At 46.2% G+C, this 23847-nt stretch overlaps 1 protein-coding gene, 1 long non-coding RNA gene and 2 other non-coding genes across 5 annotated transcripts in view; 1 reads left to right on the forward strand and 3 right to left on the reverse strand.

Moving 5' to 3' along the window:
* The window catches only part of LOC106554147 (immunoglobulin kappa light chain), a 12682-nt gene extending 1875 nt beyond the window's left edge, over positions 1-10807 (forward strand). Inside the window, exons 2-4 of the mRNA XM_087720638.1 lie at positions 1939-2289; positions 8650-8955; positions 10662-10807. Coding sequence (XP_087576764.1) covers positions 1939-2289; positions 8650-8955; positions 10662-10807 — 803 coding nt within the window. The remainder of the gene's footprint in view (positions 1-1938; positions 2290-8649; positions 8956-10661) is intronic.
* Positions 10597-22781, reverse strand: LOC148044783 (uncharacterized). Of its 2 annotated transcripts, none has more exons than XR_015697374.1 (6): positions 22292-22781; positions 19598-20017; positions 17084-17553; positions 15188-15299; positions 13828-13925; positions 10597-10858 (listed from the first exon to the last, which is right to left on the reverse strand). It is a non-coding gene; the product is annotated as an uncharacterized LOC148044783 (long non-coding RNA). The 2 variants fall into 2 exon arrangements; XR_015697373.1 differs by lacking the exon at positions 22292-22781 and adding an exon at positions 21657-21793.
* LOC148044784 (small nucleolar RNA SNORA5) lies at positions 12244-12379 on the reverse strand. The gene has a single exon (XR_015697439.1). It is a non-coding gene; the product is annotated as a small nucleolar RNA SNORA5 (small nucleolar RNA).
* LOC148044785 (small nucleolar RNA SNORA5) lies at positions 14966-15098 on the reverse strand. The gene has a single exon (XR_015697438.1). It is a non-coding gene; the product is annotated as a small nucleolar RNA SNORA5 (small nucleolar RNA).
* Positions 22782-23847: the final 1066 nt, after the last annotated feature.

Raw genomic sequence — 23847 nt, forward strand, 5'->3', positions numbered from 1 at the left:
TCCTATCCCTCTCTTCCTATCTTTCTTCTCCCTTCTATTTCCCACTCTTCCTCTCATTGGTGTATTTCCGCTTCTGAGCAAACTCCATTCTATGTTGATGGTATTTATGCTTCCCTATCAATATACTTAACATATCTTAGTTTTAAAGAAAAAATAAGAGAAGACAGTATACATGTGCAATCATATTACATTAAAATCTAACACCCCTCGTCAAGCCTAATATACATCCCTCCCTCCCCCCCTCCCCCCTATAACTGACTATAACTTTCTTGTAGTACATTAATAAACAATTTCATTTCCAGGTTTTTTTTATCCAACCATTGGTAAAACAAATCCCATACATTATAAAATTGCTCATCCTCCTGTTCTCTAATTTCAAATGTAAGTCTACTCATTTCGGCACATTCCATTATCTTCCGAATAGTTTCCTCCTGTGTGTTGGTATTTTCTCATTTTTCCAATTTTTTGCAAACACAATTCTAGCAGCTGTCAAAACATTTACAATCAAATATTTCAAGTCTTTATTGTACGTTTCTGGTATGTTTCCCAATAGAAAAATTCTGGTTTTAAGTCTGCTAGTATGCTTTATGTTGATTGTTTATTTAGTATCCGAAGACTATCACTAAGGGTTGCATCTTATGATTCGTGATGGATGTATTCTATTTTATTTTTCTTTTATGTGCATTGAGAGCTTAGGCAAATTCCTTGTGTGTCAAAATCACACTTGGCCAACAGAGAATTCTATTCTATTCTAAATTTTATGCCACGTTTTCTGCTAGCTCGTGAGGGGGAAGAACTTGAAACGGATGGTGGGTTAGAGCGAACTCCTGCAAAGTTAGATGAATTGCTTCCCTCTGATGGCCGGGCCATCTCTGTTGCAATGATGTGGGCAGGGAGTGGTTAGCTATGTTGCATCAGAGTCAGTCTTTTGAGGTCAGCTAGATTGAGGAACTGAGAACATCGAAACACTGAGACTCCAGTTTACTAACCTCCGTTATAATGGAACCATGAAAGTGGTTTTTCCCCCCATCATCTGTTCTTCATATACCAAAGAGAGTCAGGCCCAGGTGGTTGTGATTAGGCTCCTCCCAAGAGCGTATATCAGAAGAGACTTTGGGAGGAGGCTGTTTGCACGACACAACCGTTTTACTAAAGCTGGAGAAGCTCTTGTGTGTATTTCTTATCTGTGGGAGTCTGGGTTGCTGCCAAAGTCTTGTCTGTGAGTTAATTACTGTGAATAAATTGGCTAACCGTCATCTTGTGTCGGCACGACTCACCGTACGGAGGGGAGGGGCGGGTCAGAACAGTTAGCTAGCTAGTTAGTTAGTCAGACATGTATAAGATAGCAGGTATAAGTATGGACATGAACAAAGGAAACGGGTACGAATAAGTGGGGACAATAAGAGAGGGACGGTAGGCACGCTGGTGAGCTTATGCACGCGCCCTTTACGGACCTCTTAGGAATGGGGTGAGGTCCACGGTAGACCGTTTAAGGTTAAAATTCTGGAGGTTTGGGCATGTAACAACAGAGTCGGGTAGAGCATTCCTGGCGTTGACCCCTCTGTTGCGGAAGTTTGGAGCAATTTATCTTTTGAGTTTGCATCGATTGTTTGCCCGCGTAGTATTGCGGTTGAAGTTGAAGAAGTCGTTGAACAGGTTCAGGACATTGTGGCAGACAATTTTGTGTTCTACGCTTCGATCAGACCTTCGTTGGCCTAGTTCTAGGTTGTCCAAGCCCAACATTGCAAGCCACGTGGCATAAGGTGTGCGAGGTGTGCAGAAGAGAAAGTTTAGTGTTAAATGGAGGCAGGAACCCCAGAAGTGAGATTCAAATCATTAGGGCATCTTTCGGAAACCTGACACCTGCCATTCATTCCCTCGCTCGAATTATGGCTATTTGGGATCTCCAGAATAAACAGAGGCTATTTTCCATTTCAGAGGCTGGTCTTCCCGGCATAACCACCGAACCCCGGATACCTGACTCTACCTTTGTGCAGGTCACAATAGGCACGACCCTCACGCTCAACTGTACCCTGGCTCAAACGGACTTGCCCACAAGCGCAAGATGGTACAAAACTTGGAGCAACAATCGCCGGAAGTTAATTTACAAGGAGGATGACCACTTTTCTCGCGGGGAGAGGCTCGTTCCAGAATCGAGAACCGACTTCAGCATCGGCATCACCATCGTGAGCCCTGAGGATAATGGGACCTACTTCTGCATACTGACCAATAAAGTGCCCCAAGGGGAAGAATTTAGTATAAAGACACAAGTTGCAGTCCTCGTGACAAGTAGGTGCCGTTTGGAGAGGGAGGGGAGAGCCGCTCTCGTGCCGCTGTGAGGCGTTGCGGAGCAAATCTTTTCCGGGAAATCTGTCGGATTGGAAGGAGAGGGTTGAGCAGGGAACTAGCTTGGCATTTTTAACACAGTTGCAAGCGGTATAAGCTTGACTTACACCCACGGGTGGGATTGAAAAATGTGAGCAACTGGTTCTCTGCCCGGTGGCTGGGTGGGCGTGGCCATGGTGGGTGTGGCCTACTTGGCCTCCTGCATCACAGCGGGGGGGGGGAAGTTCACCCTCCCCAGGCTCCAGAGGTTTTCCTTGAGCCTCCCGGAAGGCAAAAATGAGCTCCCCCGGCCTCCGGAGACCCTCCGGAGGCTGAAAACAGTCTCGTTTTTGGACTTCCGGCACTTCCAGTAGACACGTTTGTCACCCTACACAGGCTCCCGTGAGCTTCCAGGAGGGAAAAACAACCTCCCCTAGGCTCCAGAGGACCCCTGGAGGCTGGAAACAAGCCCGATTCTTTTGGTAGGCCTGTTTTTTGCTCTCCCCAGACTCTGGAGGTTTTTCCCGAGCCTCCGGGAGGGTGAAAACGGCCTCCCCCAGGCCCTGGAGGCCCTCCAGAAGTTGGAAATGGGCCCATTTCTGGACTTCCGAACTTCCAGTAGGCCTTTTTTTCACCCTCCTAGAGCCTCCGTGTGGGCCCTGCACTTACCTGGCATGATGGAGACTCCTGGGAGGGGAGGGATGGATGGTTGAGGCCAGCCAGTCCTTGCAATTACCGGTTTGGGCAAACCAGATGTAAAATTAACATCTGGTTCACCCGAACCGGCTGAATCCCACCCCTGCTTACACCCAGGATCCATGAAGCTTTAACTCAGGGGTGTCAAACTCGATTCCATTGAGGGCCACATAAGGATTGTGTTTGACCTCGTGGGGGGTGGCCAGCTCGATGTCAGTCGTGTTGGGATCACCTGTGGCGGCCCAAATGCTTTGCCAGTATTACGTGAGGTGTACGCGCAAGGTTGCAAGTTACCTTGGTCATTGGCTTGTAGCAGAACAGCCCCAACGGCGACATCACTGGCATCCGCCTGGACAACGAACGGCTGGTCGAGATCAGGATGTTTAAGAACTGGTTCAGCTGCAAAAAGGCGTTTAAGCTTTTCGAAGGCTGCCTGGCATTCCATGGTCCAGTCCAAAGGCTTACTGGGTTTTGGTTTCGGGTCGCCTTTAGTTTTGAGCAAATTAGTAATGGGTAGAGCAATGTCGGCAAAAGAGGGAATAAATTGACGGTAGAAATTAGCGAAACCCAAAAATTTTTGCAACTGTTTACGAGTTTTGGGAGCGTCCCATTCAGTGACCGCCTTCACTTTTTCAGGGTCCATTTCAACGCCATCAGGGGAGATACGATAGCCCAGATAGTCAATAGTAGCTTGGTGAAACTCACACTTAGACAACTTGGCATACAGGTTGGCAGCCCGTAGTTTTTTCAAAACAGTGCGCACCAGATTGACGTGGTGGTCGTAAGTGCGGGTATAAATGAGGATATCGTCCAGATATACGATAACGCCCTTATAGAGGTGGTCGTGTAGGATCTCATTAATAAATTGCATGAATACAGCAGGAGCCCCCTGTAGGCCAAAAGGCATAACCCGGAACTGGAAACAACCAAGAGGGCAGTTGAACGCGGTCTTCCATTCGTCCCCTTCCTTGATGCGTACTCTATAGTAAGCTTCTCGCAGGTCCAATTTTGTGAAGATGCGTCCCTTCCCCAATTGTGCCAATAAGTCCTTCATCAATGGTAGTGGGTAAAGGTTTTGAGAACAGATGGCGTTAAGATTTCTAAAGTCACAACATAAACGAAGAGACCCATCTTTCTTCTCACGAAATAGCACAGGGGCCGCCACCTTGGGTCGGGCCGGTTCAATGAAACCACGTTTCAAATTTTTGTCAATGAAAGAACGCATCTCCTCCATTTCCCTGGGTGACATGGAGTAAATGCGGGGTTTTGGGAGTTTGACCCCGGGCAAAATGTCAATGGAGCAATCAGTAGGCCTGTGGGGGGGTAGAATGTCCGAAGATTGCTCGCTGAAGACTTCCTTAAGATCCAAATATTCTTTCGGAACTTTCTCCTCTCCTGCAATCCTCTCCTGCCCCCTAGCGGCCACCTCAGGAACGTTAGTGACGTCAGGCTGGGTTGGAGAGCCCTCCCCCACTGGAGGCACTTTGGAGCGAATACGCAAGCGGCCTGTCCGCCAATTTATGTGAGGGTTCCATTTCCGGAGCCATGGGATGCCTAAAATAAGTGGTCTGTCCATGCCAGGTGCGACCACAAAAGAGATTAATTCAGTGTGGGTACCCATTGTCATTTCCAAAGGCTCAGTAAAAAAATGGGCGGGCCCCCCCCCTGCAATCGATCCGTCTATCTGGCAAAAAACAATAGGGGTTTTCAAAGTGCGCAATTTGAGGCCTAATTTCTCAACCATGGCTGGATTGATCATGGACCGGGAACAGCCGGAATCCAGTAATGCTAGGAGGGTGGCAGGTGTTCCCTCAGGAGGAACTTTTAATTCAATAGGGAGTAGAAGGGGCCCCTTGTTTGAACTCACCCAGCGAGGTGAAGCGTCGTCATCTGAGTCATCAGAAGAATAGTAGTTAGCATCCGCGTCATCCTTCAATGGTTGGGCAAGAGGAGGGGGGTTGGTTTCTCCAGCGAAAGCTGTTTCCCTCTTTTTCTTTTCAGGGCCTCTTACAGGCTTCTCCTCACGTCTGGGAGGGGGTTGGGCGGAGAGGGGTGATTTCGCCCGACAGAGGGGGGCGGTATGGCCAAGCTTGCCACAGCGAAAACATGTTAAAGGTCTGGAGGAGCCAGAAGGGGGCTCTCTCGCGTCGCCTCGGCGTTTGGAAAGCGCTTGAGTAGCAGGAGGGGGGAGGGCCTTGGCAGCCCTTTCTTTCCGCTTCCTTTTTTCTTCAGTGGCATAACGCAGACGAATTAAGTCAAGCTCAGCGTCAGCAGCATGCTCAAACCAAGTGATTAAGCGTCTCGGCAGGTTACGATTAACACATTGTTGATAAATTTCAGGGTTTAAGCCTTCAGCAAATCTGTCCAGCATCGCATCCTCCCCCCAGCCTCTCATGTACTGAGACAGACATTGAAATTCCTGGATGTATTCGGCGACAGGCCTGTCGTCTTGGTCAAAAGTTAAAAACTTCAATTTGTTTCGCTTCTCAGTCAACGGGTCATCAAAACGTCGACGGAAAGCTGCCATAAAACGGTTAAAATTCCCCAAGAGGGGAGAACCAGACATATGCAAAGCAGTCGACCACGCTGCCGCCTCACCATCCAAAGACAAAAGGACCATTCTGACCCTTAAAATGTCAGATTCAAAGTCCCGGCCATAAATCTCCATGTAGTTAAAAACCTGCATAAGAAAGGAGGCGAGGCTAGCAGAAGCCCCATTAAACCGCACAGGCAAAGGAGGGATTTTAGCCATACGATGTCTTCGGGGGGGAGCCTGGGGTGGAGGTGCTCTTTGATCAGCGAAACCTCTAGCCGCAGGGGGTGATACAGGCCGAGGGGGGGGTGGGGGAGAATCCTGGCGTGGGTAACGTTGCCAATTTCTCCAGTCTCTTTCCTCCTCCCCCCTCCTGTCCTCCAAAAATGTTTGACTCCAATAATCAGGTAACTCACTCCGCTGGGGTCTTCTCACGGGGCCCTGGTGCTGATAATTTCCCCATTCTGCTTCATCGCCTCTTTGGCTCCAATATTCATGGAACTCACCCGCCTGAGGTTTTCTCACGGCCCCTGGCTCCAGCGAAGTTTGTTGAGGTGGTCTTTGGGTGAGTCCAGCATTCCAGCTTGTCTCTATTTCTCTTTGCCCCACCGAAGTTGACCAACGGGGTAGGGGGGAAGGTTCAGGCTGACTGGAAATTTGCAGTTGAAATAAATCTTCGTGCAAAGGTCGGTCAGAGGGGCTGGGCTGGTGTAAAGAAAGGTCGGGAGGTCCCAGTTCACTGGAATCCGTCCCTCCAACGGCGCCTTCCTCCTCTCTGGTCGGAGAAGACATTATTTCCCTTCTCGGTAGACGTAAAATCTCCTGGAAAGGGATATTTTCGGATTTTGCTTCTTGTCACGCCCCACTCCATTCCATAATTAGGAAAGAAAACCAAGAGACTCCATGGGTTGGAAATCCAAAGTACTTTTACTAATTACAAATGGTAAGCGAGCAGCAGTGAAGCAAAATCCGAATAATATGGCGCGAAAGCAATTGATATATAGCAAAGCCCGTTCCCCCCCCTTAGGATCAAAGCTCCAGTCCAATCATAAGTCCTTCAAATGTCAGGTGTGAGATAACTTCAAAAAGACAGGCCAAGATGGAATGTGAAGGCCGTTGATGCAGGCGGGAAACACGTAGGCATGCGCAATCCCAACGACTGGTACATCCTAGAACATTCCTCCAGCAGTCCTCCAGCACATCAATTAAAACCCTCCCACATACACGCCCCCCCCCTTCCCGTTTCATAGCAGCTGAAGCAGCAGCAAAGCAGAAGCTGACACCTTCCATTCCCCACCGCCCAGTCAAAGCTGAAGAAGCTTCTTGGGTGAGAAGTGAAACATCTTCAGAGAAAAAAACCAGAAAGTCCAGTTGCCTCTTGGGGGATAAATGCATCTTCAGGACAACCATGACCTGGAGGATGGGAAATCTCCATAGACATTACCACTTAGAACGGTTGTAAGTCGAGGACAAGAGGGTAGTTTTTTTCAAACTGTCCTCCATCTGTCTTCATCCTTAGCTTTATAGACTTCCCGCAGGCAGTCCTGGATTTACAACAGTTCATTCAGTGACTGTTTGAAGTTACAAGGGCACTGAGAAAAGTGACTTACAACCGGTTTCCACGCTTACGAGCACTGGGAACATCCCCGTGGTCACATGATCCAACATTCAAACGCTTGGCAACTGACTCTCATTCATGACATTAACAGGGTCCAAACCACACTCAACGTAAACATTGAGGACAGTGAATTGCCATTGGTTCGGATCCTGTTGTGGTCTTTGGCTACCGGCCCCTCCAGCAGCCGAATCAGATGAGGAAGAGGAGGAACAGCTGGGTCCAGCGCCTGTTGTGCGGATGCACAGAAGGCAGAGGAGAGGAGAGCAGTAGAAATCTAGGGGCTGGTCCTTGGGAAGGAAGAGCCACCACTGCTAGCAAAGCCCCACCCTAGCTCTGGGGATAAGAGGCAGAGGGCGGAGATGAATAGATGTGGCCGTCAGACCTGGAAGCCATCTTTTCCATTGGGCCTTCAGCCCTGCCCCATTTTCTACTGTGGGGAAACGGGAGGGGGGATTATATAGAGTGGGGGTGATATAGTGTCAAAATACTTGACTTCTCAGAAGTCAAGGTCATCTTGCCCTGCAGACGGTGTCTGATTGGGCCCTGTGATGGACACCCTATGAGGGTGCTGGGCAGGGACTTGAAGCTTCACTTCCCTGGGAAAAAAACTGGAAGCTTTCAAATTCGGGTTTCCCCAGATGTGCCAATGTGTCATCTCTAATAACTTTGAGGAAACTCAACCCTCGGAGTCTTCTTTCATTGGGGGCGTTACTTGGAATCCTGACATGGGCAAACAACTATTCATCTTCCAGCCTGACGGACTTGTTAGTTGGGAGAGAAACCTTTTTCTCTCGGGCGCTCCTAATTAATGGAACCTTGGAGTTAATTTCAGAGAGTTTCCGTTGTTTGGGGAGCTGGGTCAGAACACCAGGCTTGGAATTAGCAATATTTCAAATTCGGGTTTTCCCAGATGTGCCAAATGACATCTAATAACTTTTGAGGAAACTCAAGTCTTCTTTCATTGGGGGTGTTACTTGGAGTCCTGATATTGAGGAAAGAGGAGGAACAGATGGGTCCAGTGCACGACGTGCAAATTTCGCAGAAGGCAGAGGAGAGGAGAGCAGAGGAAATCTACGGGCCAGTCCTTGGGACAGAAGAACCACTACTGTTAGCGAAGCCCCACTCTAGCTCTAGGGATAAAAGGCAGGGGGCGGAGACGAATAGGTGTGGCAGACAATTATTCATCTTCCGGATGGACAGTCTTGTTAGCCTGTGGTGAGGGAGGGAGAGAGGGAGGGAGGGGGAGAAACTTTTGTCGTGTTTGGGGAGCTGGGTCGGAACAGGTTCCATCTTCTTTGTTCATGGTGTTCAGTTTTGACTTTAAGCTTCCTGCAAACCAGGTTCTGGGTTTTTCATCCGAGAGCCGTTTTCCCCCCAAACCGCAATCAAACCCAGTTAGTCTCCCAGCCCCATCTGCGTGCAAGGAGCCATGAATCCCAACCTCTTTTGACCAAGCACTTAACCTTCCTTCATTCAGTTCCTCCCACGGTGCATCTCGAGACCCAGCCGCCTTCTCCCGTCCAGCTAAACGCCTCGGTGACGGTCATTTGCAAAGCGGAATATTACTATCCGAACGGGGCCAAAGTGGAACTGTTTTGCAAGGATCCCAAAGGGAAAGGAAAAAGCAGCGGGACGATTTATAATTCAAACCGGACATATTCCCACCAGAGTTCCCTGAAGATCACGGCCACCCAAAATTGGAACTCCTCGCTCTTCACTTGTCTGGTGAAACACAACTCGACAGTAATTAAGGCTACCACAAGATTGGTTGTTACGACAGAAGGTAAGTGGGGGGGGGGGCATTTCTTTATAGCAATAGCAGTAGACTTATATACCGCTTCATAGGGCTTTCAGCCCTCTCTAAGCGGTTTACAGAGAGTCAGCATATTGCCCCCAACAATCTGGGTCCTCATTTTACCCACCTCGGAAGGATGGAAGGCTGAGTCAACCCTGAGCCGGTGAGATTTGAACCGCTGACCTGCTGATCTAGCAGTAGCCTGCAGTGCTGCATTTAACCACTGCGCCACCTTGGCTCTTCATTTCTTGAGTTTTTCTTGTTTTCTCCTTCCCCACCTCAGTCCAGGTTGAATCTAAATTGTGTGTTGTGGCCTGTCGGAGGCCGGTCCCTCCAGCAACCGAATCAGAGGAGGCAGCGTGAGAGTCAGGTTCTGCATTAAGCTCATAAAGTAATAACAGGCGGGATAACAATCCAGTAAATAAATAATATTGGATATTATTTGGAAGAATTCTGACCAAGAAGCTGTGGGAGGTAAACACATTATAGAAATGCAGAACTGGTGGGCAAAAAGGTGTGGAGATCGAAATTTTTGCCACGTGTGTGCAAACGACGTTGTGTCGTTTTCCCGTTACTCCAGCGTGAAGCCAGTATGACGATAACTTGTGTAATGAAACTAAGAGTGTGGCTCTTTCAATTCATCTAAGATCAAGGCATTGGGGAACAATAGGGAAAAAACAAATGAAATATTGCAAGCTACACGGAAACGGTGAAAGATTAGAGCAAGCAAATGTTTTTCAAAATACCGTGTTTTACACTCCGAAGAATAAGACGCACCTAGCTTTTGGGGAGGAAAAGAAAAAAAAATCTGCCTCTTGCCTCCCAGCAACTTGCCTCCTTGCAGCAAACAGCCAGTTTCAATTTCAGCACAGCCTGATTAGTACAAGCAGCTGATTGTTGGGCCTCCCAACGATCAGCTGTTTCAGGCTGCAGAGATTGCCATAGCCTATTGCTGCCCACCACGTGCCCCATTTTTTGCCTCCACATCTTAGAGCCGAGGTGGCGCAGTGGGTAGAGTGCAGTACTGCAGGCTACTTCAGCTGACTGCTATCTGCAGTTCAGCGGTTCAAATCTCACCGGCTCAGGGTTGACTCAGGCTTCCATCCTTCCGAGGTGGGTGAAATGAGGACCCGGATTGTTGTTGGGGACGATATGCTGACTCTGTAAACCGCTTAGAGGGGGCTGAAAGCCCTATGAAGCGGTATATAAGTCTAACTGCTATTGCTATCTTGTTTTCAGCTTCTGCACACTCCAATTCTGCCCCTTCTCGGCAGCGGGGATCAGAATGGGCAGAAAACGGGGCGCGCAGAAGCCAAAAATGGGATGCAGGGGGCAAAAATGTGGCACGCGGAAGGCGCAATCCCTGCAGTCTGAAATGGGGGATGGTCAGGAGGCTGATCCAACCAACGATCAGCTGCTTGTGCTAATCAGGCTGTGCTGAAACTGAAAGTTCGCTATTTGCTGCAAGGAGGCAAATTGCTGAGAGACAAAGGGTGGGGGCCAGCAGGTGGGCAGGGCTATATTCAGTGTATAAGATGCACCCACATTTTTACCCTCTTTTAGGGAGGGAGTGCATCTTATACTCTGAAAAATACTGTACATTTTTTTTTCAAACAGGACAGGAAGCTATTAAGAGAGAGACTTTCAGCTTTATTACAAATAAATCAAAATGATCTGTTGTCTTTCCCCAACAGGCTCACCGCAACAATACATGATGGGTCTCTATTTGGGCCTTTTCCTGAACAAAATAGGGCTGGTTCTTTTCTTCATGGGTCTTTTCAAAATAAAGGCCCGTCGATGCTGTATTGGGAGACATTTCTCCCCGTCTTCCGAAGGCTGAAATTCCCATTTCACAACTATTCCCGACCACATTCCGGGAATAGGAGGAGATCTGCCAGGAAAACAATAAGAATGTTATTTTTTTTAAATGTACAATGCTTCTTTTTGTAACCATCCGTATAGTTTACAAATGAATAAAATGAATAAAACAGAGAAAGAAAAAAATCAACTTCCCATCCTTCTGTCACATCGGGGATTCCAAAAATACATGAATCCAGTCGACTTACAAAGCTCAGTTACAACATCACTGAAAAAAGTGACTTACGACTGTTTTTTCACACTTACAACCAAATGCAGCAATCCCCATGGTCGTGTGATCAAAATTCAGAAAATTGGCAACTGACTCGTGTTTATGACAATTCCAGGAGTCCCCGTGACCCCCCTTTGGCGACCTTTTGACAGGCAGTCAATGGGGAAGCAGGGTTCACTTAACCACCGTGTGACTGACTTAACTGCAGTGATTCGCTTAATAACCGTGGCAAAGAAAAGTTGTTAAAATGGGGCAAAACTCACTTAACAAATGCCTTGCTTAGCAGCGTAAATTTTGGGGCAGAATTGTGGTTGTTAAGTCGAGGACCTGTGCTATTAATCTTGGTCTAGTTTAAGGCATAAAGTTTTTAAAAGATGGGAATTACAGAAACTACCATCAGAGTTTTCTGGCTGTCGTGAACTTCTCAGTGGCTTTTAATCATGGTACCCTCCTGGACCAGCTTTGGGGCTTGGGAGCAGGAGGCAGATGAACAGAAGGACTTAGTTGGAAGGGACCTTGGAGGTCTTCTAGTCCAACCCCCTGCTCAAGCAGGAAATCCTGTACCAGGGGTCGGCAACCTTAAAACACTTCCCGTTAGGCCACAAAGGTCCTAACTGGAAGCCTCCATTCAATTCGGATCGACCGGAAGTCCGGTTCCTGTATCATAGACTCTCCTCCTAGTGTGGCGTCTTTTTTCCTCTGCCAACCGGAAGTCCAGTTCCCCACCATAGAGTCTCTTCCTAGCGCGGCATCCTTTTTCCTCTGCCAAGCGGAAGTCCAGTTCCCCCACCATAGAGTTTCTTCCTAGTGCGGCATCCTTTTTCCTCTGCTGACCAGAAGTGGGTTCCTGCACCATAGTCTCTTCCTAGCGCGGCATCCTTTTTCCTCTGCCAACCGGAAGTCCAGTTCCCCACCACAGAGTCTCTTCCTAGCACGGCATCCTTTTTGCCAACCGGAAATCCAGTGTCCCCCCCCCCCCCAATAGAGTCTCTTCCTAGTGTGGCGTCCTTTTTCCTCTCCCTGTCCTAACCAAAACCCCTATCAATTGTGGAGCCGACCGGTGACAGGGAGCCGCAGCAGAGGGAGGAAAGAGCCACCTGCGGCTCCGGAGCCGCAGGTGGCCGACCCGTCCTATACTATTCCATCCTGTACCTACACCCTGCCAACCGTAGCCATCCAGATGCTAGACATGTCTGTAGCGTATTTTTTATCCCCGGGCCCAACTATGTGAGCCAGGGGCCCATGAACTACAGTTGTGATGTGGCAGCCGCAGGGCCGGTTCCCACCACGGGGCAGGCAGGGACCGAATTTGACATGGCTGCACCAGGAGGCCCCGGTTCCAAGAGAAAAGGAAGCAGCTCCTGTGACCATTTTAACCTAGAAGCTGGCCCTTAAAGAGAGCAGGATCCATAGCAGGAAATATACCATAAATGGAGTCATTAATATTTATGCATGTAGACAGGCGTCCTCGACTTACAAACGTTTGGTTACTGACCGTTCCAAGTTACAACGGCACAGGAAAAAATAATCGTTTTTCACTTATGACTGTTGCAGCAATCCCTTGGTCACGTGGACCAAATACAACACAATAGCAGAGTTGGAAGGAACCTTGGAGGTCTTCTAGTCCAACCCCCTGCCTAGGCAGGAAACCCTATACCGTTCCACACAAATGGCTATCCAGCATCTTCTTAAAGACTTCCAGTGTTGGGCCTTTCACAACTTCTGGAGGCAACTTCTGTTCCACCGGATTCATTGTCTTAACTGTCAGGAAATTTCTCCTCAGTTCTAAGTTGCTTCTCTCCTTGATTAGTTTCCACCCATTGCTTCTTGTTCTACACTCAGGTGCCTTGGTGAATAGTTTGACTCCCTCTTAGGGGCAGCCCCTGAGATATTGGAAGACTGCTATCATGTCTCCCCTGGTCCTTCTTTTCATTAAACTAGACACACCCAGTTCCTGCAACCGTTCATCTGTTTTAGCCTCCAGTCTCCTAATCATCTTTGTTGCTCTTCTCTTTTTCCTCTTTTCCTCACTTTTTCTAGAATCTCCACATCTTTTCTACATCGTGGCGACCAAAACTGGATGCAAATATTCCAAGTGTGGTCTTACCAAGGCCTTATAAAGTGGTATTAACACTTCACGTGATCTTGATTCTATCCCTCTGTTGATGCAGCCTAGAACTGTGTTGGCTTTTTTGGCAGCTGCTGCACACGGCTGGCTCCTATTTAAGTGATTGTCCACTAGGACTCCAACATCCCTTTCACAGTTACTACTGTTGAGCAAGGTACCACTTATACTGTCCCTGTGCATCCAGATGCTTGCCAACTGACTCATATTTATGACAGTTGGCAGCATCCTGGGATCATGTGATCCACTTTTGCAATCTTCAGACCGGCAAATTCAATGGAGAGGCAAGATTGACTTAACCACCATGTCACTAATTTAACAACGGCAGTGATTCACAATAAATGGTTAAGAAAAGTCATAAAATGAGGCAAAAATTCACTTAACAAATTTCTCGCTTAAGAACAAAAATTCTGTGCGCGCCAATTGTGGCCGTCATAGTCAGTTGCCAAGTCTCTGGATTTCGATCACGTGTTCACGGGGAGGGGGGGGATGCAACGGTCGCAAGCGTGAAAACCTGTCATAAGTCACTTTTATCAGGGCTGTTGTGACTTCAAAAGGTCACTAAACCGTTGTAAGTCGAGGACTTCCTGTAATCATGCAGGAGATGGTTCCAAAGCAAAGCTTCCCTTGTTTCCTTGCTACTCACCTCTGCAAAGATGAAAGGGGAGCCATCCAGCCATTTGATGGGCAGGACATCCACCACCTTAATCTGAAATCTTCTACAGGAGGAGGAAATTCAGCTTCCTTTAGAGGGGGAAAAAAAGACATTAGGAAAAGGTAAGAAAACATTCTTTGCTTAACTGATGCTCATCCCTTCTTTTGTCAATTCAGAGTTTCGTAAGCCAGGATTGCTGGTGAATCTTCATCAGGTCTGCACTGTTCACATTATAGGCTTCCCTTTGTGTTTCTAACCACTGGTCTTAAAAACTCGCATGGCCAGAGGCTACCAAGAGGCCTGGTTTGGTTTGAGAAATCCCACACCTTTTTCTCTCAAGTCAGTTTAAATCAGACCAAGACTTTCTACTCCATGGGGTGGCAAAACTCAAGGCCCGTGTGTTGGGAATATAATTCTAACGGTTGGGTTGGCAACATATAAATCATGTAACAAAGCTGTACCTGTTTCTTTAAATCATACTGTAAAATGTAATTGGTTGCTGTTTTCCTCAATCAGCCATAAGAGGGAGCCAGAATGACTGTTAGCTCTGTTTTGCTAGATGCTGGGCTGATCTGATCTGAGTGTTTTGGAAGCTGGCTGTTAGAAAGTGCCGTGAGCTATTGTAAGTTTTGAAACTGCTAGCAAACTTTGTGTACCGGACTGTTTGTATGATTATGGACTATGTTATCTGGATTATCCCTTAACTGAAAGACGTTGATGACTGACTGTCTTATCCGTGTATGACTTGGACCGTTTGATGGACTCTGATACCCCTATTTCCACGAAAGTAAAGGATAAATATAACTGAGGATAACTGAGGATAAATTTCATGACAGTTAGAACAATTAACCAGTGGAACAGAAGTTGCCTCCAGAAGTTGTGAATGCCCCAATACTGGAAGTCTTTAAGAAGATGTTGGATAGCCATTTGTCTGAAAGGATATAGGGCTTCCTGCCTAGGCAGGGGGTTGGACTAGAAGACCTCCAAGGTCCCTTCCAACTCTGCTATTCTATTCTCTCTTTACTATTTCTATTTCTATTCTATTTATTCATTTCAACACCTAGCTACAAATATTCTCCTTTATCAGGACTTTTCTCCTTGTCTGCATAAGGAACAGCTGGGCAGATACAGGTGTCTGCAGAACAACTATCCCCAGAACCCACAAGGATTTCCGAGGCCCATGGACTACAGATCTTACTTTGGCAGCTGTTTGGACCAATGCCCACCACGAAAAGGTAGGCAATGAATTTGACACAACTGCAGACACTTTCCCTGGCCAAAGGAGCTGGCATAGTTGAGGGAGCAGCGCACTTGAGGGATGCAGGAAAAACCCCGGTTATATTTGCCTTACCTTCCCTGCCTTGGTTTGTATCATGGTGTTCTCCTCATCTTCAGGCTCTGCCCGGAGCAGCTCTGGGGAGAAGCGCCTACTTAAGAACTTGCTCCGGCCTCATGTTGAAACGCTAGAAGAGAAACATTTAAAAATTATGAGCCTACTATTCAAGAATGGACATTAAAAGTAACAAACCTAGCAGAGATGGCTAAAATATCAGCATATCTCAAGGACCATTCAAACGAGAGATCTAAACTGGAGTGGAGAAGATGGATTGACTATACTCAAAATAAATATGGGACTTAAGCAGAGGTGGGTTCCTACCAGTTCGCACCTATTCGGTAGAACCGGTTCGTCAAATCTAGAAACAGGCGACACCTACAGAAGAGGTTCCAAATTTTTTTGAAACCCACCACTGCCCCACACACACACACACACACACACAAGACAGACAGACACAGAGAGAAAGAGAAAGAAAGAAATAAATAACAAAAAAGAAAGTGAGAGATGAAAGAAAGAAAAAAGGGACAGAGACACAAAAGGAAGGAAAGAGAGAAAGAAAGAAAACACATGGTCGGCAAGCCACTCCCACAAAGGAGGCCACACCCACAGAGTAGGTTCCAAAAAATTTTGAAACCCACCACTGGACTTAAGAAATTCCAGATAGCTTATGACTGAAGAAACAAGGAATGATATAATCTGTTTAGAGCTAGCCTAGCAAAGAGGAGTTAAAGCTCAAATGAAAGATGATACTAACTTTTTTTTAAAGTTTATTTTAGAATGTTTTTGTTAAAGATTTATACCCTGTATTGGTTCTGGGAAGTCGGAGTGGGTGGGGGGAAGGTTGAGGGGGGGGGGGGTTGGGGGAGGAGGGAAGTAAATATTTGTAAAAGTTTTTTTTCCCAAAATTTTCAATTTAAAAAAAAATGAGCCAGCCGTGTACTGCAGCTGCCAAAAAAAAGGCCAACACAGTTCTAGGCTGCATCAACAGAGGGATAGTATCAAGATCACGTGAAGGGTTAAGGGCAACAGCACTTATATATACCGCTTTACAGTGCTTTTACAGCTGTTTCTCTAAGCCGTTAACAGAGAGCCTCTTGCCTCCAACACTTAGGGTCCTCATTTTACCGACCTCGGAAGGACAGAAGGCTGAGTCAACTTTGAACCTGGCGAGATTCGAACTGCCGCTAGCAGTCAGCAGAAGGCGCCTGCAGTACTGCACTCTAACCACTGCGCCAGCGTGGCTCATAGTAACGGTACCATTATAACACCACTTTTGTTGTCCAAAAAAGTTTCATGCATAGCCTTTAGGAGGCCTATAGAGTACTCTTGGGAACTGGGTATATCGTTTAATGAAAAGAAGGACTATGGGTGACATGACAGCAGTCTTCCAATACCTCAGGGGCTGCCACAAAGAATAGGGTGTGAAAAATGGGCCATTTTTTGCTTGCTGGGGGGAGGGTGTCGTCGTCTCCTGGAGCACTCTGCAAGCCTCCTAAAGGATATTCATCCTTTTGGGGGGGGAAATCACAAAAACAAGTCGTTTTTGGGAGGTTTGCAGAGTGCAAAAATATTTTTTTTAAAAAAAATTGCCTCTTCAATACCTTGGTGCGTCTTATACTCCAGTGCATCTTATACTCTGAAAAATACGGCATGTCATGGCCCAGTTGGAGCCTGAGTCCGAGGATGAGACAATGGAGGAACGACTGGAGGAGCAGATCGAGGCAGTCCCAGGTCCCTCAGGCTAGGGAAAGGTGACGGAGGAAGACCAGGTGGGGGGGCAGGCAGATAGTGGAGCAGACGAGCAATTACCTCCCTCCCCACCCCAGAGAATGGAGAGGAGGCGGGATCAGCGCAGGGCAGTCCGACTACTCCGGAGAAGGGCACCCAACTGCCCCTCTTCACAAGGCTCACCTGGGGAACAAGTGACGCGGTTTGCCAGGAACAAACACTACTTTTTCCACCCTCGTGGACTGTTACCGACGTCTGGATACTTTGCTGGGCTTGCCTGCCATGCTGCCTGGCCATCTGTGAGGTCGCAGTGACACAGTTATACTCCGGGTGATGCTGCGGTACCAGTGAATTCTTTCGGTGACAAGGACTCCTTGGGAAATATGACACTGAACTGGGGCTGCTCTCAGAACTGAGCTGCTCCTCTGAACTAATAGCAGCCAGGAACTATTAGAAATTTGCTCTCGGATTTGCAGTGAACGGTGGGGCTTTTGGGGGGGGGGGGCAGTTGGAACAAAAAAGGAGAGTTAAGTCTTCGTTCTGGCTGTGTTGTTTCCGTGCTCAGTTCCGGGTCATCGCAGACATGATAGCAGTCTTCCGATATCTCAGGGGCTGCCACGAAGAAGAGGGAGTCAAGCTATTCTCCAAGGCACCTGAGGGTAGAACAAGAACCAATGGGTGGAAACTAATCAAGGAGAGAAGCAACTTAGAACTGAGGAGAAATTTTCTGACAGTGAGGACAATTAATCAGTGGAACAGTTTGCCTGCAGAAGTTGTGAATGCCCCAACACTGAAAATCTTTAAGAAGACGTTGGATAGCCATTTGTCTGAAACGGTACAGGGTTTCCTGCCTAGGCAGGGGGTTGGACTAGAAGACCTCCAAGTCCCTTCCAACTCTGCTATGCTATTGTATTGTATTGTATTGTATTGTATTGTATTGTATTGTATTGTATAAACTCTAGAAAGAGTGCAGAGAAGAGCAACAAAGATGATTAGGGCACTGGATGCTAAAACATATGAAGAACGGTTGCAGGAACTGGGTAGGTCTAGTTTAATGAAAAGAAGGACCAGGGGAGACATGATAGCAGTCTTCCAATATCTCAGGGATTGCCACAAAGAAGAGGGAGCCAAGCTATTCTCCAAGGCACCTGAGGGCAGAACAAGAAGCAATGGGTGGAAACTAATCAAGGAGAGAAGCAATCTGGGATTAAGGAGGTATTTCCTGGCGGTCAGAACAATTAATCAGTGGAGTGACTTGCCTCAGGAAGTTGTAAATGCTCCAACTCTGGAAGTTTTTAAGGAGAGAATGGACAACCATTTGTCTGCAATGGTAGTTTCCTGCCTGAGGAGGGAGTTGGACTAGAAGACCTCTTAAGGTCCCTTCTGTCAAGGCCCTGAAGATTTAATAGCTGCCAGCTGATGTAAAGACTGTAATTTGTAAGCTGAAGGCAAGGCTGATGAAATAAGGTTGAATCATTGCAGCTGTGGTGTAACCCTTTTTAAGACTCTGATGAGAGGCCCACACAAGTCCATATAATTGGCTATTAAGAGGGTGTTTTCTTCCTCTCATCTTATATTCAGTTCTCTCCTTGTGTCTGTAGTGAATGGTAAGGGAATTTATCTCCTGCATGTATATGTCTGTATACAGTTGCATATAAACCACTATTAATTGTCTTAAGGCTCTGTGTGCTGTGTTATTGCTCCTGGGTTTATCATGTAATACTAGTCACACTGCCAAAGCTCGACACCTTCCAGCTGTTTTTCTATTCTATTCTAATTACCATATTTTCCAGAGTATAAGACACACCTTTTCCCTCAAAAAAAGAGGCTGAAAATCTGGGTGCATCTTATACACTGAATACAGCATTTTTGGCCTCTCGGAACCCCACCCTCTTCACCAAAATGGCATGCAGAGCCTTTAGGAAGCTTCCAGAGTGCTCCTGGGGGCTGGGGAGGGCAGAAATGAGCAAAAAATGGCCCATTTTTTGCTCAATTTTGCCCCCCCACCCCTACCCCAGCACTCTATATGCCTCCTAAAGGCTATGCATGGGCCCATTTTAGCAAAAAACGGGCCACTTTTTGCTCATTTTTGGCCACCCCCCACCCCCTAGGAGCACTCTACAAGCCTCCTAAAGGCTATTCATGCCCTTTTTCTGGAAGAAGAAAAAGGCCCGTTTTTGGGAGAGGGGGGAAAGGTCTGCAGAGTGCAAAAACTTTTTTTTTTAATTTGCCTCTTCAAAATCTTGGTGCGTCTCATACTCCAAAAAATATGGTAATATCTCATGGGGGTGGGGGGAGATACCATTCCACAATTCTATGGCAGGAAAATTGTGGATAATATTAGTCTTATCCTAGATCTATGTCTGTATTTACGTGTCTCTCTGCCTGCCTGCCTACCTACCTATCAATTACATTTTGCATGGCATTTGTCAAAACTCTTTAAATGCGGCAGAGTATCCTCTCCTGAGTGTGACCATGGTGCTCCACTTCACAACCTGAACCACATGGAGAAAGCTGCCATTTGAGAGCTTACACAGGAAGAAAAGTAGATTTTCTCCAACTAACAAAATACTAGGCTTAATTGAATAATAGATAGATAGATAGATAGATAGATAGATAGATAGATAGATAGATAGATAGATATAGATGAGAGAGATACAGATAAATGGATGGATGGATTGGGATACTTGGACTTACTTGGACTTAATCTTCGTAAATGTCAACGTCCATAAGGCAGTGACCGTTGCATTGTGAAGGCCAGGGGCAGGACGTCACGGATTATAGCACGCCATTGATCCCGATTTAGGGCAGCTTGTTGGGCATCGGTTATTGAAAAATGGAGTGGTTGGAGATCGTGAGCCACTTGGGATATCCACGTTTTCTTTGGGGCATTTCGTGCGATTTTCCACCCATCCGGTCGCAGCGAGTTAATCGATCGGTAAGGTAATCGGCTATTGTCCATACGGCAAACGTGTCCAAACCACCTAAGTCGTTGTCTTCTTAGGTAAAGTTCGATTGTAGTTTGGTTTTTACACAGCTGCAATACCGTTTCGTTTTTCCACCGGTCCCGTAGAGTTATGTGCAGAATGTTGCGCAGGCATCTTAGCTGGAATCGCTCTAATAGGTTTGGGATAGATGAATAGGACACAACAGGATATAGAAAGGATATGATATAGGATTAGGATACAGGATAAATGGGTATGATAGATAGATATGGATGGATGGGATGCAGACAGATAAATGGATGGATGGATATAGATAGATGGATAGGATGTAGGATAGGTTAGAATATAAGATAGGATATGGGAAGATAGGATATGATATAGGATTACAATAGGATAGAGAGAGATAAATGGATGATAAATGGGTAAAACAGATATAGATAAATGGATGGATGATATAGATGAATAGGATAGGATGTAGGATAGTATAGGATATAGGATTAGGATAGATGATAAATGGGTAAGAGATGGATGGATATAAATGGATGGATATAGACAGATGGATAGGATAGGATAGGATGTATTATAGGATATGAAATAGGAAGTTAGGATTAGGATAGATAGATGACGGAGACAGATAAATGGATGGATAATGGATAGATAGATCAGATGGGAAAGCTAGATATAAAAGGATGGATGAATAGAAGGATATGATATAGGATGAGATAGATGATAAATGGGATATAGATGGATGGATAGATAGATATAAATGGACGGATATAGACAGATGGATAGGATGTAGGATAGGATATGAAATAGGAAGTTAGTGATAGGATATAGGATTAGGGTAGGATGGATGGATACAAACGGATGGATATAGATAAATGGATAGGATGTAGGATAGGATAGGATATGAAATAGGAAGTTAGTGATGGGATAGATGACGGAGACAGATAAATGGATGGATAATGGATAGATAGATCAGATGGGAAGGATAGATAGATCAGATGGGAAGGATAGATATAAATGGATGGATGAAGAGAAGGATATGATATAGGATGAGATAGATGATAAATGGGATATAGATGGATGGATAGATAGATATAAATGGACGGATATAGACAGATGGATAGGATGTAGGATAGGATATGAAATAGGAAATTAGGATAGGATTTAGGATTAGGGTAGGATGGATGGATAGATACAAATGGATGGATATAGATAGATGGATAGGATGTAGGATAGGATAGGATATGAAATAGGAAGTTAGTGATGGGATAGATGACGGAGACAGATAAGTGGATGGATAATGGATAGATAGATCAGATAGGAAAGGTAGATATAAATGGATGGATGAATAGAAGGATATGATATAGGATGAGATAGTTGATAAATGGGATATAGATGGATGGATAGATAGATATAAATGGACGGATATAGACAGATGGATAGGATGTAGGATAGGATAGGATATGAAATAGGAAGTTAGTGATGGGATAGATGACGGAGACAGATAAGTGGATGGATAATGGATAGATAGATCAGATAGGAAAGATAGATATAAATGGATGGACGGAGGAATAGGATAAGATATAGGATGATATGATATAGGATTAGGATAGATGATAAATGGGATGGATGGATGGATGTAGATGGATGGAGAGGAGAGGAGGTAGGATTAAGAGGCCGAGTCAACCTGAGGCCTAGGGAGGAACTCTGCTGGATGAAGTCCCTCCCCGCGTGAAGGACCCAGAGACCCTCCCTCAGGGGAGACCCCGGCCCAACCGGCCTCCCTGCCCTGTCCCCGCGCTTACTGGGCCTCCCTCTGCCTGTCGCCGCCGCCAAAGCCTCTTCTAAAGCCTCCGCCAGGCTCCCCATCTCCCTCGGCCGCCATATTGCTTCTCCTCAGGCCACGAGCTCCTCCGCGCCGAGAAGAGCCGGAAAGTGCGGTGACGTCATTTCCTCCTCCCCTTCTTCTAACGGAAATCGCTTCGATTTCCCACACGGGCGATGAAAGGGGAGTGGCCGGAAATGCCCCGGGCGCCATCTTTGTTGAAGGCACGAGGTAGCCGTCGGTTTCCGGCTGCCCATGAGCGGGACTCGTCTCTCCTCTCTATCCTTTTTACCTGAAAGTGGCTCTGCTCTGTTAGAAGGGGGCTCGTTAACCTCAATATTGATTCAATTGGATACACGCCGCTCTTCTCTTTTCGTATCTCTATGGTCTTTTTTCCCCACCCCTCTGCTAGAAAACGGAAATATCCTGGGAAATATTAAGAAGGCAGACTATTATAGTTCCCTGGATGTGAAAAGGGAGGAAAATATGTTTTTAAAGACAAAGTAGCTCCCTGCAGCTCCCTGCCCTCCCCCCACCTTTGTCAATGAGCCATCAAAGCCTGAGCTACTCTACTCTACATAACAAAGGTATAATTAGCCTTCTACAGAAACTCACCGCATGGCACCTGGGAAAATTGCATCAGCTAGCAAGACAACCAAACTTGGGACTCAAAGCACAGCCTACAGAGGTGCCCCTGCATGGGCCCCATGGCAGCCTGACAACCAATCAAAATACAAGATGAAGATCAAAGGCTACAGAGGGCATAAAACCAGGGACTTTCAGCATCTCTCTTTTTCTTCTTCACCCAACATCTGGAAGCATGCAATCCCCCTTTTCTGTTCAGGAGCTCAAGCCATGTGGTCCTGTCCACCATTAAAACCATCTTTCCAAGCAGCCTCCATGTTTCCAGTGTCTTTTTCCCCACTTGGAGCTGAACCCAGAAGGACGTTTCTTCCAACATTACAATGAAACTTTCACAGCCAAAATGTGAAATATTTGGATTTGCCTTTCTTGGCTCTGAAGGGCCAGAAAAGTGCAGCTTTGCTGGCTGAGGAACTCTGGGAGTTGAAATCCGCAAGTCTTAAAGTTGCCAAGTTTGGAGGCCCCTGATATATAAAGTATAGAAAATGTATTCATGGTCAATATAATCAACAGAGTTAAATACATTACAATGGGATTGTTCTTAGATACTTAACATATTGGAAGTTAATCCGAGATTAAATTATGAATAAGACTGTATATTTTAACGTTGGCACAAAATATGTATACCCAGGCGACACACGGGTTCATGGAGAATGGATTGTTTATATAAAAATAAAAGAATTACAAAGACGAGTGGCTCCGAACACGACCCAATCGGGTTCCAACCAAAATATGCACTTTTTTTTTCTGTCCAATTTTGTGCCATTTTTCTTCTAAGCGCCAAATTTCCAAAAATTAGGTGTGGATCACGACCAAGTTCGGTTTGCGACCAAAGTTACGGAACGAATGATGGTCGTGGCCAGATGTTCTACTGCAGTGATGGCAAACCTGTGTCATGATTGCCAGAGGTGGCAGGCAGAGCTCCCTCCGTGGGCACAAGCACTGTCGCCAACTCTGTGGCTGCCAGAGCACCATAAAAAGACCTCAAAACGGCCAAAAAAAACACCCAAAACCCAGGCTGGTTTTGGGCCATATTCTAGCCGTTTTGGGGGGCAGGTTTTTGAGCCATTTTCGGTCCTGAAAATGGCCTGAAAGACAGCCCCAAAACAGCCTGAAAAATGACCCAAAATATATGGAGGGTTAGAAAAGTTTGCTATTAAATATTATGGATGTTTAGCTAAAACAGGGTATGAGGATTTGATGTTGATGGAGGATTTTATAAATAAGTAAATGAAATGCCAGCATGTGGTTATGTATTAAATCCTGGTATACTTTAGGATGAAGGACGTTTAAATAACTATAGTCAAATAAAAGTGGAGGCACGATGATGGTAATATAATAAATATTTGAGTTAAGATATTTGAATTAATATGAATTATATTTGATGACGGTGGAAGAGATGCACAAAAGCCTTTTGTAACCAGCTGATACACTTTCTACAGTATGTAAAGGAGGATTTGTATGTTTGTTTTGAAAATAAATAAAACAAAATTTACAAAAAAAAATGACCCAAAACCACGCTGTTTGTT

This window comes from Thamnophis sirtalis, unplaced genomic scaffold (assembly GCF_051295495.1).
Source record: "Thamnophis sirtalis isolate CommonGarterSnake01/CBP01778 unplaced genomic scaffold, rThaSir2_p1.2 scaffold_7, whole genome shotgun sequence".
NCBI classification, from domain to species: Eukaryota; Metazoa; Chordata; class Lepidosauria; order Squamata; family Natricidae; genus Thamnophis; species Thamnophis sirtalis.